Raw genomic sequence first — 18728 nt, 5'->3', positions numbered from 1 at the left:
CTTACCCTGTGCCTTACTTCTCTCATCTGTAGAGTGGGGTAATATAGGTCTCCCCCAATATCTGAGAGTAGGATGTTCCTATTTGGTATAATTTAGTGAGCTATTTTGGGGGGTCTTGGAATGCTATTTTTTTCATACAAATGAATGGTAATAGTGTTCCCTGATCCAAAAACGTTACCTGACAAATCATACCATATAGGAATGTTGTTCTACTTTTGGAAAGTGGGAGAAACCTGTAATAGCACCTACGTCATGAGCTTGGGATTTAATTAGTTAATTCACGTAAAGTGCTGGAGACAGTTCCCAGTGGATAGTGAACAGTAGGTCAGTGTTATAATTATGTCAATGACCATTAGTCTCGTTTCCACCACCAAGGCTTGGACAATCAGGCTGTCCAAGCTTTAAACATGGAACCTGCTGCCTGGCGGATGTGGTGGAGGAGGAGCTTGGATGCAGTATTTGGTCACTGGTTTGGGACATCCAATTCACCCTGAGCTTTTCTTCAGAACAGCAAATTATTGCTCCATGGAGTGTAGGTGGAACTATATAAAATACACATTTTACAAGGTAAAGAGTGGCCACATATTGCCAATTTTACACAGCACAGCCCAATAATTTTTAACTTGCTTGTTTTGCCCACTGGAGAGTACATGTCTCAAAAGCACGGGCAAAGTCCATTTATCTTGCTCGTCCCCCATTATGGGAGAAGGTGCGCAGAGCACGTGTTGAGAAAGAAAGACGACTTGGGGTCAGAGTATACATGGCATATCGAATTCCAGAAAGGAGAAAGCTGAGTTCCAGGCAGATCAAAAATTCTGTCCTAACAGCCCCAGGCCCAGTACTGCCCCCCAACCAAGACTGGGGTTGATGCCTTCCCCTTTGTTCCATGGTACCCCGCTTCCATCTTGCACATCACATATCAGTTTGCACATTTATATACTTTACTGCTGCATCTCTCCAACCAGACTGTGCCCGCTGCCCCCAAGGGCAGGAATCTAGAGTTATTTGTCTTTGTGGCACCAGCAGCCCCCACACATGAATGCATAATGGAAAGTACTGGCAGGAATCAGGGGGGCTCCATTTGGGGGATCACTCCTGCCTGTGACAGCTTTGTTTATTCAGTGAAGCAATGAACCCTGGGTGTGAGGTCCAAGGATGTAGCTTCGGTTCTCGGCCCTGCCTACTGGTGATAACTTGGAAAGTTATTTAACTTCTCAGAGCTTCGGTTTCATAATGGATGAGAAAGGACTTTGTAAATATTAATTCACTTTGCATATTGGCCAGCACTATATTAACATTAATGGCTGTTATTGATGACTCTTTTCAAGCATTAGAAATAGAGCCTGGCACAGACGAGGTGGTCAATAAACATTCACGACATGAACTGGATTTGGAATTCTGAGCGCTTGACCGAGGTTGAGCCCACTTATGGCTGATAAAGGAAACCTTGGGAGGATGTGGAAGATGACAGGTTTTTCAGGAGGGTCATTTCCTCGCAATACACTCCTTAAGAAAAAAAGGCAACTCAATTTCCTTGTAGGTTAGGTGTGGGGTACAGGGGGAATTCACCTGCCTGTCCTTGTTCAAAAATACTTTCAAGTAATTAAACCATCTGCTTGGGGAGAGGGCAGTGAGGATGCGGGAGAGTCCTTAATCAGAAAGGAAGACGTAGTCCCTCAAAATGTCTGCAAAGACCAGGCTGGGAGGCTGAACCAAGATAGAGGTCTGTAGACGCGGCATTTGTCTTTGCCGATGCCCTGAATACCAATGTCTGCAGCAGACACATCGGCGAGCGCAGAGCACAGTGGAAAAGCAAGGCTGTAGACCTCAGCTCTGCTGCTCTACCTGAATGACCTCGGGCAGGTCACTCTACCCCCAGAGTCTCAGTTTCCCCATCTGCTAAATGGTACCACCCTCAGGCACTGCTGTGTGGAGTAAATGAGGCAGCAGGGGGGCAGTGTGTTCTATCTCGGGCTTGACTCAGAATAAGTGCTCAATAAATGGTGGTGGTGCTGCTGCTGATGGTGATGATGAGGAGGAGGAGGTGATGGTGATGATGGTGGTAATAAAGATGGTGTCTTCAGTCTTCAAAAGTAGTATGAAAATTACATTTATAGGATTAAGAAGGCAGTTTTCTGTCCACACATGCACTCAGGCATACATCCACCCACCCATCTCTCCAATACTTACCAAGCCCCCTACCATGCGCCAAGGACCCCAGTTGGAGTCAGGAGAAAACTCTTGACTCTGTGTCTGCTGTTGAGGGCTCATAGCCTGACTCAGCATCTTCTCGATGCTCCCAGGCTAGGATGAGTTCGAATCCCTAGAGGAATTTAAGTGCCTCCCCCTCACCCTGTTATAGAATTTGTCACACAATACGGTGATCATCGACTTGCTTTCTACCTAACCAGAGTGTGAGTTCTCTAAGGGCATACATCATTTCATGTTCATCTTTGTCCTTCCCCCGCTGCTATCTCCCATAAGCACTGGCACAAAGTAGGGTCTCATAAAATGGAGACTTGTCCCTATGATGCAGTTGAAAGGGTCCATGGGGGGATCTGAGAGAGAATCCTTGTCAATCTCAAGAAAAGAAATGCTGTATGTTAAGCACCTGCCCTGTGCCTGGCTCCCTCTGTACTCTGTCTCATGTATTCCCCTCAACAAAGGGGGCACTCCATTCCTCATTTTTTAAAAAGATTTATTTATTTATACGAGAACTGGGGTACAGGCCAGAGGTGAGGGAGGGTGAGAGAATTCACCAGAGACAGGGCGGGGAGCAGAACAGGCAGAAGGACCAAAGTACACTGCTGGGGGAGCAGCAGGCGAGACAGGAGAGGCCTACCGCACCATGTGGGAATCTCCCTGGCCGGCTGGGAATTGAACCGGTGCTGCGGAGGCTGTGGACAGCTTCATAGCCCTGCGCTCAACCTGCTACACCACCCGGCAGGCCCTCCATTCTTCATTTTACAGATTAGCAAAGAGACTCAGAGAAGTCATTACACATGGGAAGTCCAGTTGGAACTCAAATCCAGGTTTTACCACCTCCCTTTTTGCAGGAAGACTTTTAGGGTAGGCAGGATGAGATGGGGCTCAAAGTGGGATGGTGTAAATGGATACAGTGTGTGTGTGTGCGTGTGTGCATGTTCTGTCTGTAGTCAAGCCCAAGGAGGTGAATTCAAAATCTCACTTAGGCAGGAAGCCTAAGTGAGAGAAGCAGCCAGGTAGAAGAAAAACAATTGCTGTGTTGGGGGCACAATAGGGAAGGGTGGGGACTGTGGCTCACTGGGCAGCTCAAGTTGTCTAGAGGCAGTGACGGCAGCTTGGTTGGAGGTGTTGGGTGACAGTCAGGATTTTTATGAGCTTGCCTCTGAATATTAATAGGGAAGGTGCTGCTTTTAAAGAGAACCTTAAACAGTCTTCTCTCACATCCTGCAAGGTCTCCATTTCTAGTGAGCTGTGGGCTGGCCCTGCCCCCAGTCCAGGTCTCCTGAGGAAGTTATATGAGGGTAGTTGAGAAGAGCAATAGCCAGAGGATCTGACTAGAGTTGATGGTAGTTGGGAAAATAGAGTCCTCTTATTTTCTGGGGTCATACTCCTCCCCCTGCCAGACATTCTGTTCTGAGAAGTTCCAGAGGCAGCCAGACTTCTCTTCCCTCTTCCACGAACTATCCCTGCCAATTTTCAGGATGTTCTTGGAGTCCCCACCTCAGTCTTGGGGGGCACTGCTCTCTTCTTCAAGCTGGCCATGGTTGCCTGAATGTGGACAGCCTCTCCCGCCACGCCAGCCAGACCTCAGCTCTGTTTGTCAAATGACAGGCTGAGGCGCCCCTGGTCTTGTTGACCAGGCAGTGCTTTCTCTGTGTTCAGGGCTCTTGCCACGGACAGCTGGGGCATCAGCACAACTTGCCCACTGCCATGACCGTGATGCCAGCTCTGTCATGACGGGGTGCTTTCCCAGGGTCCTATGGCTGGGCACACAGGTCCCTGGCGTGCAAGGACATCATGGGTTTGCTCACTTTGCTCGGCTGGCTGCTTTTCTTAGAGACCACGATGAGGATGGATGGTGTATGGGAGAGGGCGTGAGAGGTGTTGCACATGACCCTTGACCCGCGAGGGGCTGTATGAGGTACTCCCCAATACTGCACCTGTTCCCACCAGGGGTCCTTCCAGCTGTCCCTCTCCTCAATCTTCTTGCTGCTTCCCTCCCACCACCTTCCACCTATTTCCACAGTAGCCAGAGGAACCTTTGAAGAACTCAAATTACATTATGAAACCTGCTTCTAAGTTCCCTGGGTCTTGCAGCACTTGAGTGAAATCTGAATTCCTCACTGTGGCCTGCGAGTCCACACCACGCCGCCTGGGCCTCTCTGCAGCGCACTGGCCTGCTGTGGTGCAGCTCACCCCCACCTCAGGGGCTCGCCCTGGCTGTTTCTCGGCCTGGAGGGCCCTTCCCTCCCTGCACCTGCAGGGCTGGCTCCTTCTCAGGGCCACTTTGGAGAGCCCATTCCTGAGCCCCATGGAAGGCAGCTCCCTGCACAGGACGTGCTTTGTGGTCCCCACAGCAGGGACCAGTATCTAAAGCGGCGTCATTCCTGCACTTTCTGCTTGCTGTCTTCCCGGGAGACGTGAGCCTGGCAGGACCTCCCTGTACTCGGCCTTGCTCTCCACCCCCCTCCCCTGCTTGCAAGGGAGCTTGACACATGAAACAGGCTCCATCTATAGGTGCTGCGTGAGTGAATACAGATGATATTACAGCCCCCCTGTCCAGGTGAGGAAACTGAGGCTTGAAGAGGGGGCGTTAGCAGCTCAAGACCGCACAGCCAGTAAATCCGCAGTGCTGGACTCGCACGGGAATGCTGCACCCCCAAGCCAGGGCCGCTGCCCGGATGCCCTGTGGCTGGAAGGGTCCTGGGTGGGGAGGTCGGACGTGATGTGGGAACGTGCTTGGCCGGGGTGGGGGGGGGGTTGCTCTAAGGAATGCCCACCCCACCCCCTCACGCCCCGGTCCTCTCCAGGTCTCTCCAGCCGCTGTGCCATTCGACCGCCTTCTAGGGAAGCTGCAGCTTCTCTTTCAAGAGCCAGATGATGGTTCTTGTCAGCAGCTCTGTGGAGCTGAACAGAGCTGGTGAGGCCGGGAATGCTAAAAGCCAAGGGCTGCGGTCAAAACAGTTGTCAGGTCATTGTACAGCTTTGGCTGTGCGTGTGTGTCTGTGTATGTGCGTGCATCTGTGCCTCAGTGATTGTCCACCTGTGCGTTTGTGTGTCCGTCTGTATTTATGTCTCTCTGTGAATGTGTGTGTGAGTCTGTGTGTGCATCTGTGTCTGTTTGTCCATGCGTGTGTTTGTGTGTCCATCTGTATCTGTGTGTCTCTCTGTGCCTGTGTGTGTGTGATTGTGTGCCTGTCTGCCCAGAGTCCCTTGGTTGAAGTGATGTGGCTCGTAGTTTGCTCTGCACTTAGCTGAAAATGATAAGAAACGTCTGTGGCAGAAAAGCAATTCCCGGCTCTACTGACTGTCAAATATTCTGACAAACAAGGGGGCAAGGAAAGAGGTCGCTGCTGGACACCTCTGTCCTGACACTGCACGGTGTGTTGTCCCACCTCAGGGTTGCTTTGCATGGTTTTCATGAAGCTCAGGCTTCTAGCTTCCCTCTGCTTGCATCACCTCACACTATGTTCTCCCCCCACCCACCTGCTCCAGGCACTCAGGACCTTGGGCTTCTTTCTGTCCCAATACACCTGCATGGGTCCCTTCCGCCTCGGGGTCGTTGCACAACCTGTTCCCTTTGCCCTGTCCATTCCAGCTGTTCCCTACAAGGGGACTGTCCTTGACTTTCTACCTGGCCAAGTCCCCCGTGGCAAGCTCTCCCATCACCGTGTACCTTTCCTTCATGATCTTTTCATAGGTGACTGTTACATCTATTCAGGTTTCTAGTCAGTGTGTGTGTGTGTGTGTGTGTATGTGTGTGTGCATGCGCATGAACACACAGAAAAGGAGCTGATCAATACTGGCTTGCCATGTGCCTAGCACGGTGCCTGGTACTTGGCAAGGCTGGGTACATGGGTGGGTGGATGGATGGATGGATGGATGAACAGGTGGGAGAGTGGATGGATGAGTAGAGGGCACGATGGACAAACGGCACAATGGATGCACATACAATTGCTTAGGTGTGCTCTCTGATCTCTTATCTCATCCTTCCTTGCAATGGGACAAAACAAAAATAAACATTAATTATATATTTAGCCCTACAGCTAGAGTAAAAGCCCTGGCTTCCTTTCAATGCAGTTCAGCTGGCCATGGTCTTTACTCAAGAGAAGCCACAGTCCTTCTGCTGCTACTTTATAGAAAAACCATAATCCCGGGTTCCCCCTATTTGGGTCCCCCCCAAGTTCCCTCCCTTGGGGTCCCACTGGGATCCAAAGTGGTCCCATCCTCCCCACACCCCCACCCTTCTTTCCTTACGTCCTTCTTGGTGGAGGTGGAGAGAGCAAGGTTATCCCTGCTGTGATGACCAAGCCATACTGGATTTGGAAACCATAAGATTTAGGGTCAAGGTGACCCCTAATTCGCTGTGTAACCCTGAGGAAGTTCTTTGCTCTCTCTGGGCCTCAGTTTCTTCATTAACAGGATGTTAGAACAGGGCCTCTCTGGTGGCGCAAGGGGTTAAGATGCAACCTTTGAAGCAATCCGCAGCCTCTGCAGCACGAGTTCGATCCCCAGCCAGGGAGCTACCCACATGGCGCAGCAGACCTCTCCTGTCTTGCTTGCTGCTCCCCTGAGCAGTGTATTTCAGTCAGTCTGCCTGTTCTGCTCCCCGGTCTATCTCTGGTGAATCCTCCCCCCACACCTCTGGCCTGTACCCCAGCTCTTGTATGCATAAATAAATAAATCTTTTTTTTTTTTTTAAAGAGCATATTAGAACAGCGTTCTTCAGGTTTTAGTGATGGGCCCACCAACTTCATGACTTTGGCTACACTCTTGTGTCATTTCTATTATTTACTCAACATTTTGTTTTAAAGTGATTTGCCTTCCCCCTTATATTTATGCTTCATATAGTTTCTCTGTCCAGTAATGAGAGGCACATATGCAACCTCAATTTTCCAACAGCTACATTAAAAAAATAAGGAGCAGGTGAAATTAATTTTAACAATATATTTCATTTATCCAGGTACCTCCAAAATGCAATCAGCATAAGTTACTGATGAGATACTTTTTTTTTCCACGCTAAGTGTTCTAAATTGAGTGTGTATTTTACACTTCTAGCACATCTCTCTATGGATGCTTAATTTTCACTGGAAATCCTTGATCTCTATTTAGATGTTGTGCAATGTACAGTTAAAGGAGTAGATTTACATGCCCCTGTTGTTCCTACTGAGTGTATAGTAATTTTTTTAATAATTGAATCAAGTATCAGATTTGCAATTTGTGATTTGCAATTAATTGCAAATTAACTGCAATGAAATGAAACGAGAAACTGAATTCCACAGTGGCACTAGTCCAATGTCAAGTGCTGAAGAGCCATATGTGGTGAGTGGCTCCTGTGTTGGACAGCACGGGTCTATGACAGCCCTGGATAATAGCTATAGCCTCGCCTCCACTATAGACAGAAAGTAGCCTTAAAAACAAGCACAGTGACAAGAGTGACATTAAATTCTAGCTGCAGAAAGCTGCTTGCCAAGGTGCCAAGTCCAAGGCCTGCTCTGTGTCTGTTACAAAGGGGTTTAGCTGTGGAAAGCTGTTAAGGACATGCTAGCACCAGGCTGAGACTTTTCCTTGGATGCAATCAGATGCAGTAACCACACTGAAAGGGATTTAACGCTGTGGCCAGTTACCATCCAAAATAATCCTACATAAAACAGCAACAATTATACCCTCTCCCAATCTGGAGAATAACTGTGCTCTAAACCCCAGCCCCTTTCTCCTTTACCCCATCTCTTTGCTTCCTTTTAAGAGACCACTAGTGTGTGATTTTGTGGAAAGAGAATTAAGTTTGGAGAAACTCAGTGCTGGCTCTGACTGTCATTCCTAGCTCTGTGGCTTTGGGTGAGGAGTTAGACTCCTCATTTTGTAAAATGGGGGAGTTTGGACCTCCAGGAGGCAGGAGTATGAATCCAGGTTGGGGGCCCACTGAGCCCACAACCCCATCTACCTGCTGTCAGCTTTGAAGGGCTCTTCCATTCCCCAGATTGGTAGACTTATGTTCCAAGGCATTATTAACATGCGATTTACGGTATTTCTTGGAGCTTTTTCTTCCAGTTAATGCCAAGTCCCTGGTTTCCTGAGTTGGCATGCTTTTTTGAGTTAGCCAGAAATTTCCTTGGGTCTCCATCTCTATTATTCCTCATGCCTCTCTCTAGCTTCTTGTTTTTATTCCCCACTCCCTATGACCCTCTTGGTGCTTCTTGAAGTTTTACCAGCTCTGGAGTTTGTGAATTGGCAGCCTCATGGGCCCACATCAAGCCTGCAGACATGTTTGCTTTGGCTCATGCAGAGCTGGCTTACATAGTGTTTTTAAAATTTTTGATTTAGTTGCCAACACTGAAACATTGGGATATTTCATATCAAAATCTGGATTTCGAGATTTTCTGGGACTACTTGGCAAGATCGGACCCTTGACTGGAAAGCTGAGTGGTGGGGGCACTTTCTAACTCTCCCAGGCCCCACCCCTCCCTATTGTCTGTCACCCCCACCTCTTGACCCAGCCTGAGTGTCAGTGGTTGGCTGTCATTGCATCTGTGCCAACCGTCTTCTTATAATAAGGTTGGACAGCAGCGCTGAACATTATGCTGTCCTTGCTAGTTACATGAGTGGCAAAGCCTCTCTGTGTTCACATCTGAAAAACGGGCATAATAATTAGATGTGCCTCAACGGGTCATGGTGAGAATTTAGTAAGTTAACACAGATAAAGTACTTTGGAGAATCCCTAGCACATAGTAAGTGTGATATAAGTACTAGCAGTTATTTAGAGGAAACTGCAGTGGTCTCTATCACTGAAGGAAAAACAAGAAAAACCGAAAGAGCCACATGTTTCCAGAAAAGCAGCAGGAAAGCACAATTCTTTGGAGAGGTGAAGCATTTCTTAAAACGGAGCCGCTCTGTTCGTTTATACTATCTGACTGTTCCTTTCAGGCATTTGAATTCAAGACACCTGCTCTTCCCCACGCCCTGCTTTTCATGGTGTCTCCCTTATCAGCATTGCCCATATATTTTAAATCCACATGGAGGTCCAGTGGCAGGGTCTGCATCCACCTCCCTGCGCCCCTTCTGTCCATGCCCTGGCTGCAGCAGGCAGGGCGATCTGGCCTTTGGTGCTTGTCAGCCTCTACCAGGTTTAGCTAAAGACCTTTTCTTGTCTGGACTGATGTCATTCCTGCAGCTTTCGCTGAATCAGAGGCAACTCTCTTGGGGGTACAAATTCCCTACACTTATGATGAAATTGATTGCTTAATTCATTGGTTCATTCTTTCCTCATTTGCCAGGGCATGGAGTTTCATTTCTGGTGGGTACAACTGGGGAGGAATTGTGCCTTTCTGGAAAAGACCTATGTGCGAAAGAGAGTAGGATTTACAAAGTTTGAACACGCTGACATCTTAGACAATAAAAACACTGTGAACTACTACTTACTGAGCTCCTACAACATACCAAGGACCATAAGAAGACTTTGCACATTTCATTTTTATTTTAAATTGCCACAACAATTCAGGGCACAGAAGGTTAATAATATTTATTGAACTCTTACTCTATGTGGACTAAGAATGATGCTAAGAATTTTACAACTTTATTGAATCTGCAAAACGACTCTATAAGATAGGTAGTACAACTAATTCATCCCATGAAGAAGGAGCTAAGGCTCAGAGAGGGTGAGAAATTTGCCCAAGGTCACAGACTAGAGGAGCAACTAGAGGAGACAAGATGCAAGCCGGACAGTCTGACATCAGAGGCCATTTGCTTAACTGCTGAACTTGACTGTCATATGTTTTACATATGAGAAAACCGGGGCTCAGAGTGTGCTATCATACAGCCGACAAAGGTAAGACACAGGAGTCAAATCTATGTTCTTTTAGCTCAGTGCAATGTATTTTACTTTCAACCTCACAAAGCTGAGCTGATATAGGATCATTAGAGAAACTGCAAGGGCAAGAACTACAAAGACACCAACCTAAGGTCAGCTGCATCATCATCTGTGCTGTGTCCTGTCTATGGAGTCTATCTCCAGCTGAGCTCGGCTCTCTCAGTCTTTGGACAGAACTGTCAAGAATGACTTGTCCGAGGTCATGCAGGGAATTATTGCTAGAGCTACCCCTGGAATCCGGGACTCCTCATCCCCCTGTTATAATAGGGACTCTAAGGTCAAATGTGCACAAAGAGTGGTCTCACAGGTTACGGAGGAGAATTAGGTCCACCATGTAGGGTCTGTTTCAAATTGGAGTCCGTGTGAACTTTAAAAAGGGGTGTTCATAAAATCAAGTTTAGAACAAATATAGTCATGCATGGCATAACAATGGGGATATGTTTTGAGAAATGCATCATTAGGTCATTTTGCTATTGTGCAAGTATCATGTTACACAAACCTAGATGGGATAGTCTACTGCACAGCTAGGCAATATAATATAGCCTATGAGAACCACTGTCATATATGTAGCCCACTGCTGACCGCCATGTTAAGTAGTACATGACTGTATGCAATGGAATACTATACAGCTTTATAAAAGAATGACAATGCTTCCTATACACTGTTACAGATGATGAAAATATTAAGTTAAAGAGCAAGATGTACTCTAGTGTGATCATTTGGGGGAGGGTAACAAAAGGGAGAGTTGAAATCCTCGTATTTGCTTGTGCGTACACTAAGAACTCTGAAAGAATAAATAAGAAACTAAGACAATAATGAAATAGTTACCTGTGTGGTGATGGTGATGAGGGGGTAGGTTTGGGAATTGGTGAAAGGGAAAGGGATAAGCGGGAGATTTTGCAATGTCTGTCTTTTACTATTTTTAGGTTTTTGAATAATATACATGTCATTTCTATTCCATGCACATATTGTTATAATGGAAAAGCAGCCAATTCCTCAGTTCCAGTCAATTGCTACCTTTTGGGGGGCTATGGGTCTAATGTTGTTGGTTCTTCTAGATTTGCAGGGGAAGTTGGAAATCTACTTTTTTAAATCCCAGTTTTAAGTTTTATATTGTTCATTGCTAATAAATAGAAATATAGTTGAGCTTTGCAACATGTCTTTAAGAGCTTATTTTTCAGGGAGCCATTGTGCCTCTCTGTGAAGGCAATGACATCACTTGTGCATAGAAACAATGAAACTCTTTCCGATGTACTTTTCTTTTTCTTACCTTATTGCACTAGCTACAACTTCCAGTATGATGCTGAATAGGAGTTGTGAGAGCAGATATCCTTGCCTGGTACAAATCTTACAGGGAAACCATCCAGTCTTTCATCATTAAATGTAACATAAACTGTAGATTATTTATAGATGCTCTTTATCAGGTTAATGAAATTCTCTTTCTGTTCCTAATTTGATAGGTTTTTATGGATGTAGAATTTTGTCAAATACTTATTTCTGCACCTATGAGATAATCATATGGATTTTCTCATTCATTTTGTTACCATGGAGAATCATACTGAATGATTTTCAAATGTTTAACCAGCCTTGCATTCCGGGATAAACCCAAGCTAGTCGGGCTATATTCTCTTTCTCATATATTACTGGTTTTGAGGGATTTGTGTCTATGCTCATGAGAAATATTAATCTGTAATTTTCTTGGCTTTGACATTAAGGTAAATCTGATATCATAAAATGAATTAGGAGTGATCCCTTAACTTTCCTAATTTTCAAATGATAAAAAATGACTTACAAGAGTGCTAACTGTGTGCTAGGCACTGTGTTAAGTGCTGACTCATTTTTCCTCACGAACCCCTGTGACTATGTAGAGCATTATTATCACCATCACTTTACAGATGGGGAAAACTGAGGCACAGAGAAATTGAAGTCACTTGCCTAAGCTCACACGGCTTATAGAGATTAAAGCCAGGACTCCAACCCTACTACCTGCCAGGCTCCAGAGTCCTCATTTTCATCTTGCATCAACCCTCAGAGGCAGGGATTATCCTCACTTGGCAGTTGTGTGCTGTGTGGCAAGCAGTCTCAGGCTATCATCTTCCTTAACTTCCATGGTGCCTTTTGGAAGGGAATTTTAAAAAATATCTTTCAAATCTCAGTTTAATTTTACACTGCTCCTTTCTTACCAGGCAGGCTCACCCTGCCTCCATCCTGTTTTCATCTCCCAAGCATCAAGGCTCATCTTTTCCTCCCACACTACCTTCTGCTTTGCGCTGTCTTGTCCCAACTGGCCCAATCAGTGTCCCCAACTCTGCTGCAAAGTTAGAAACAAGTTTTGAAAATGTAGAAACATCTTACATGCTTCAGAGGAGGTGGAAAGAGATGGGGTATTAGGAACAGCTGGGACACCAATTTTCTCCACTGAGCACAGAGCATAAAAGACTGAGGCTAGTTAAGAGAACTTTCCGTGGTAAAGGGGACAGTGTGTGCAGTGCACAGAACAGGTGTCTGCACGCTGGTTAGGCTGTGTGACTGTAAAAGGCAAAAGGTTTATGCAGTCTTAAGAGAAACCAGAGTATTGGGCTGTGTGACTGCAGACAAGATGTTCCACTTTTCTGAATTTCAGTTTGCTCATCTGTCAAAGGGGTTCAGAGACATGTACTGGTCACAGGGAATCATGGGGAATGAATACAGAAGCTTGGGTGGGAGGAGGCACTGAGTACGGAGTGCTTTCCTCAGCCCAGGTACTATGCAAAGCCACGTCTACATAGATGATAGTATATAATATATACCACCCCTCTGGGCAGTAGGCACTATGGCTACCCCATTTTTACTGAAGGGCAAGATGATACAGAGATGGTGAGGATTCTCCCATGCAGAGCTATACCTGTACTTCACACCAGAGCCCCTGGGTCCCACTCCTGATGGCTTAACTTAGACTGGGGCGATTCCTAGAGGCAGGGGTGGGACCACACGGCCTTTCTCAAGCTCTTCCTCAGTCCAGAGACAGAAGGTGTTAAGAAACCTCTCCCTACTCATTAACAAACACTCAGCCACTCCCCATCTAGCCCCAGGCCTCAGACCACCCAGGCCTCAGACCACTGAGGTGAGAATTTGGAACTGGGGTGAGTCCACTGCCAGGAAAAGTGATTCAATTAAAATCTCAGTTTTCAACAATAATCCTGAGCCCTGCGGTCTGTTCCTTCACACCCAGCCTAGCTGCACCTCCCAGCCAGTGGCTGGGTAATGAAGGTTTGCTAATTGCTGGGGGCTAGGGGAGGGCGGGAGAGACTGGAGTGAGCTCCGGGAGAGGAACAGCCGCACAGAGTCCAGTGCTTTCTCTGTGAGTCTCCCAGCCCCTCCTCGGGTTCACTGGCAGGCAGAGCAGGCCCCTCCTCGCACAACCAAGACAGCTGGTGAGAAGCAGGATGGCAGAGCTGGGCAGCCGTCAGTGGGGTGGGTCAGGCACGGGGCTGCTTGTTGCCCCTGCACCGTCACCTCCATCCACACTGTTACTTCTTAAAACTCCAGGGAGTAGATAGTTGCATAATGCCTGTTGTACAGCTGTGGAGACTGAGGCACAGTGACACTAAGGGGCCATAAAATAACACCCAGCTCTGCCTCTCCTTAGCCACCGGAACTGTCTTGCTCGTCTTTACGATTTTAAGGGGATGGTTCACATCTTTCACCTTTGAATCACCTTGCAAGCCATTAACGAAAGCCCTTGACCTTCACACCAATCATTCTTCTCTAGAATCCTTAGTCCTTCTCTATCCATTGCTGCTTCTCAAATCACAAGCTTGTATGAGCTTCTTGAACACAGGGACTGTACTTGGCATTGCCTCGGCACTTGACACACAGTAGGTGCTTGTAAGTCCTGGTTGAGTGTATGAACCCATCAATACCCTCCGAGTTCTAATCCCAGTTCCTCTCTCTTCTAAGTTCCCAAGCCCTAGGCTCAGCCTTGAAGAGCCTGTCAAATGCCAGGTATACAGTAGGTGCCAATGCTGTGTGTCTGGAAGACCCTCATTACCATAGGAATTAGACTGTGAAGGTGAGAACCTTGAGGTGTTGCAAGGTCTGCGCTTTCCCTTGTATTCCCCATCCTCAGGTCCCCTCCTCTGGACCCCGGGAGCATCAGCCTCCACAGTCTTTATGTCTCTGTCCCTTAAGGGGACAGGAGGGGGGCTAGCCCACTGTGAGGGCTGAAGGGGACAGGGGGCCTGTCGCTTCTCTGGTTCACCAAGTGTCACCAATAACCAACCTCATAAACACTGCCCAAAAGAGTTCTGGGAGAGGTTCAGGGGTTTTGGGGGGGGGGAGGCAGGAAGTGGATGGAAATCAATGCCAGTTGGAGGTGATTACAGGACAGGTGCTGCCACCCCAGCGGGTGAATCAGCGGCTGAGTGTCCCTCCCAGGGCAACCAGCGGGACCGGTTAATAAGAAAAGCCTCATCACTTGCTGGTATAAGTGGGGGGGGGGGGAGCTCAATGTTAGTAAACTTTTGCTTCCTCTGCCTGATAAATCTGGGGAGGGGCAGTTGATTTAAACTACCTCACCGGGGTCCTGGCTGCCAGCTGGGATGTTTCAGAAAGGAAATTTCAGCAGCGCTTTCAGAAACCCAGCGCCCAAGTCCCCAGATTTTGGGATGCTGAGTGGATGGGGTGGAGGAAGCTGAGATCCTGGCTGTACACTGTTTCCCCGTCTGCTCCTTCTTTCTCCAGCTCCCATCTGCCGGAGTGGTCTTCAGGAGGCTTTCTGCCAGAGCTGCCTCAGCGACTCTCTGGAAGAAGGGTCCATCTGGAGCTGGAACCCCAGGGCACCCCTCCCTCTGTAGCACAAGACAGCCCCTCCCCTGCACCCTCAGCAGCAGCTCAGCTCTCTTGAGGAATTCGGCACAAGTCTCGCTGACACTTTGGAGAGGTGGAACCAGCCAGACATCTGCAGCAGCAGGAGCTGCCCGGGGTGGGTGGAAGGAGGCAAAGCTAGGGGGTGAGGCAAGTCCTCAAGGAGACTGGACCCCTGAGGTGGCGTCTCTGCAGCTGCTCTGCGTGCCTCTGGACTCTCCCTGGGGTCAAGGCAGGGGACAGTCGCCCCCACTCTCCCTAGCGGGGCTGGAGGTCCCTGTTCCATCCCAGACCCCTCCGCCAGGACCCCCCACCCTACCGCCGCCCCAGCAAGACAGTGCCCAGCATCAGGGTCTACCACTTCATCTCTGATTAGGAGGGGACACGCAGCCGGGCACAAGTGGCCGCAGACCCGGGTGGGGGGCACCGGAAAAGCGAAGCCCCCTCCAGCCACCTGCCCAGAACGCGCAGGGAAGTCACACACCAGCCCCGACTGGCCGCTGACGCCGACCCCGATCCTTTCAGACGGCCGCGCCACGCGCACCAGCACCCCGGGCCGCAAGCGCACACTCACGCCGCGCCCCTCGCCCGCCGCGCGCACCCCGGCCAAGCCGCACACGCACACGCGCACACACGCGCACACACGCGCGCACACGGGCAGCCCCGCCAGGCCGCCGCAACTTGCTTTCCCCCCGGCGGGGAAATGTCCGCAGTTGCCCTCCAGGCTTAAACTTTTTCCGAGGGGGGCACCAGGGATCGCGCCCCGGAGGCGGCTACGCCTGGGGGTTCTGGGCACGGTCGCGCCGCACTTGGGGCTCCTGGCTTCCCTCCCGCGCCCCGAGCCCCTCACCTGGTAAACCGAGGCACAGCAGGAGGCTGTAGTAGACCACGGGCACGAAGCCCAAGCCGCAGGCCGCGCCGGGGGACCAGGACAGCGAGGTGTTGGCTGCGAGGTGGGCGTGCGTGTGCTCCATGGGCGCGCCCCCAGCTCCCCTGGCCCGCGCGCCGGGCCTGCCCGCCCCGCGCTGGACGCCGGCTCGGAGGCGGCGCGGCCGAGGCAGCGGCTGGAGCAGCGGCGTCTTCTCCGCGCCGGACTCGCCCCTGCCCTGCGCCGGGGTCCTCGGCTCCCTCTGCACCTGCCCGCGCGGGGTCCGGCTCTGCCCGCCCGCAGGGCGCGCGGCGCAGGGCGCGGGGACTCGGGAGCGGCTCCCGGAGCCCGTGTGTGCGCCTCCCACCTCGGACCCGCTCGGCTCCCGCCTCGGAGCCGGGGGGCTGGGACGCCGCTCCCCGCAGCCAATCAGCAGCTGCCGGGGCGCGGGCGCGGTGGGGTGGGGGCCGTGTTCTAGGGGAGGGGGCCCTGCGGCCTCTCGGGGCTCCAGTTTTGGAGAGGAGACGGAGTTAGCCCCGGGAAGCCGCGCGCCAGACCCGGGGGGGCCAGGCCGCGCCGTCGGCGCCCCCCGCGGGAGGGGCGGGGAGCGGGTGGGTCGGCGCCTCCCGCCGCGAGCTCCCTGCGCCTCCGGCTGTCCTCAGTTTGCCTTTCCCGGCTCTCCCTCCAGCCACCTCTCCCCTCGCTCGTGCTTCGAGCCCATCTCCATCTAGAGGATTCTCCACTCGGGGCCGGGGGCAGGGGCGGCTGGTGGAAGGGGGTGCTGAAGGGTTGTGGTGCTCCCCGGCCCGGGAGCGCAGCTGGCCGCCCCGAGCCTGGCGTGCGTGTCCTGGACGCGCGCTGCCCGGGAGGCGAGCGGTGGGTGGGCCGCCCCAGCCTTTGAGGGGGTGCAGGCTGGCTCCCGGGAGGCGGCCACAGCAGCCTTTCTGCCGCGGACAAGGCTGTTGCGGCCACTCAGACGCACAGACTCAGCCCCGCGCACACAAAGACACAATAGCTGTCACGAGGACGCACTCGCACCCTGACGCGGGCAGAGGGGGTCCCCCCACCCCACACCCACCCAGAAACGCGAAAATTCAGGGCATCCTCACGGTGCCCCCGACACACTCACATGACACTCCAGACACACCCACAAAAACACGTGGGAGTCCTCGGGAGGTGGTCTGGCGTTTGAAGGTTGTGTGAAGGATAGGTAAGGAAAAGCAGGTGGCATCTGGGCAAGCTTGGAGAGTTGGGGGGAATGAGCACCACCCCCCAGCCCACCCTAACACCCACTCCTGGGGAGAAGGAACTGGCTGGGCTTTCTCCAGCCTCTTCCAGGACTATCCACATGGAGAGGGGTCCAGACCTCTGTGCACAATAAAGGGCAGTGTGTCCAGTTCCCATTATCATTAGGGGCTCCCCCAGGTAGGGATTAAGTGAGGGACAGTACAAACTCCAACACCTTCCGGGTCAGCCAGGGGCATCTGCCAGGCCTGGCAGGCTGGGTCTGTAGTCAACTGGGAGGCACGTGTCCCCTCAAAGGGACAGACTATGACAGAGTCACAGGGACCCGGGGAGGCCGGGTCTCATAGCTCAAGCCAAGCTAGATCCTGAAATGTTGCCCCGAACACTCTCATTTAAATGTGACTACCCCAAACAAAGCAACCTCCCTGCCTCGAGCATAAAGCGTTGTAGCAGTTCAATAATTATTTGAAACCTATTGATTGGATTTGTTTACAGGCAACTAAACGAACTGGCGCAGTGGGGCTGGAGGGGGGAGTGTGTGCAATAGGACAAAGCTTCCTCCTTTGTGACTCATGGGTAATGCCGCAGGGCCTTTGCACTGACTCGTCCCTCTGCCTGCGGGGACTTTCTCCAGAAAGCTGCAAGAACCTACTTCTTCACTTTCTTCCAGTCTTTGCTCAAGCCTTCTCAAGGAACTTTCTCTATTTAGAATAGAAGTCCTCACCTCTCCCCTCCCAAATGCTCCCTGCTTACTTTCTTTGTTCCTCCCCTGCTTATTTTTTCTCCACAGCACTGAGCACCCCAGGCTTACCCTGTACACTTGAGTTAGTTTCTTGACTGTTCCCCTCTTAGAGGGCAGGGCCTCTGCTCTCTTTGGTTGACTGTTGCTTTGCAGCCTCCAACAGCTGCCTGGTGCAGACTCTCCATAAACATGCAAGAACGAAGGGCCCAGCACCCACTGGCCCAGGGCATGCAGGGCACGGGGAGACCTGTTAACCTTTACTTGTTTTTGTAGGCTAGAACGTGGAAACCCTTAGGTTTGTGGGGGTTTTGGGGTGGGGGGGCCTGCAATCTCAGGTTAGCATGTAATTATCATTTATGACTTGGCATTCTAAAACTCATCTGTGTGGTTTGGAGTCTAGAGTTCTAGTTAGAGATTCTTTATAAAACTAGACACTTGGCTGGTCATTGGAACTGGGCTAATTGGGCAATCTCTCTGGACCTTATTGTTTCTGAGCCTCCATTTTCCCTTCTGTAAAACGGGCATGTAGGATCCCAGGCATGGCTTATTGCAGGGATGCTGAGCAGGGAGAGAGGGCATGGAGCAGTGGAGACTGGGTACATTGCAGTTCTGGAGGCTAAGAAATTGGAGTTTGCTGTCTCCATTGGGAACCTGGGAAGCTTGTCAAGGTCCAAGTTTCCTGGGAAATGCATGGTTTGGATGTGAAAAACGTCAAGGCTCTAGGCCAGGTGTTGAGTATTTTCGATCCTGGGGAGAGGGCAGGGTGACTCGCCAACAAAGTCTGTTTAATTTTTCTCCAGGGCTGGCCCCCTTCAGTGCATCTGTAAGACATCGGCCTATTCAAGCCAGTAACTGTGATGGGCTCCTTTCATTCACTTAGTTATTATTTCAACAGATTTTTACTGGGCATCTAATATGTGTGGATTAGATCCAGCCACTTAATTGCAGAACCTGAT

The 18728-nt window shown here is 50.4% G+C and overlaps 1 protein-coding gene across 1 annotated transcript in view; it reads right to left on the bottom strand.

Moving 5' to 3' along the window:
• Window positions 1–15891, bottom strand: part of GPR139 (G protein-coupled receptor 139) — a gene marked incomplete at both ends in the record, with an annotated part of 33208 nt that extends 17317 nt beyond the window's left edge. The window contains one exon of the mRNA XM_084250384.1: window positions 15768–15891. Within this exon, the coding sequence (XP_084106510.1) occupies window positions 15768–15891 (124 nt within the window). The remainder of the gene's footprint in view (window positions 1–15767) is intronic.
• Between the last annotated feature and the right edge of the window lie 2837 nt (window positions 15892–18728).

Source organism: Talpa europaea (genome assembly GCF_964194135.1).
Source record: "Talpa europaea genome assembly, chromosome: 12".
In the NCBI taxonomy this organism is placed as follows: domain Eukaryota; kingdom Metazoa; phylum Chordata; class Mammalia; order Eulipotyphla; family Talpidae; genus Talpa; species Talpa europaea.
Note: the sequence above shows the minus strand (reverse complement) of the source record. Positions and strands in the feature narration are given on the sequence as shown.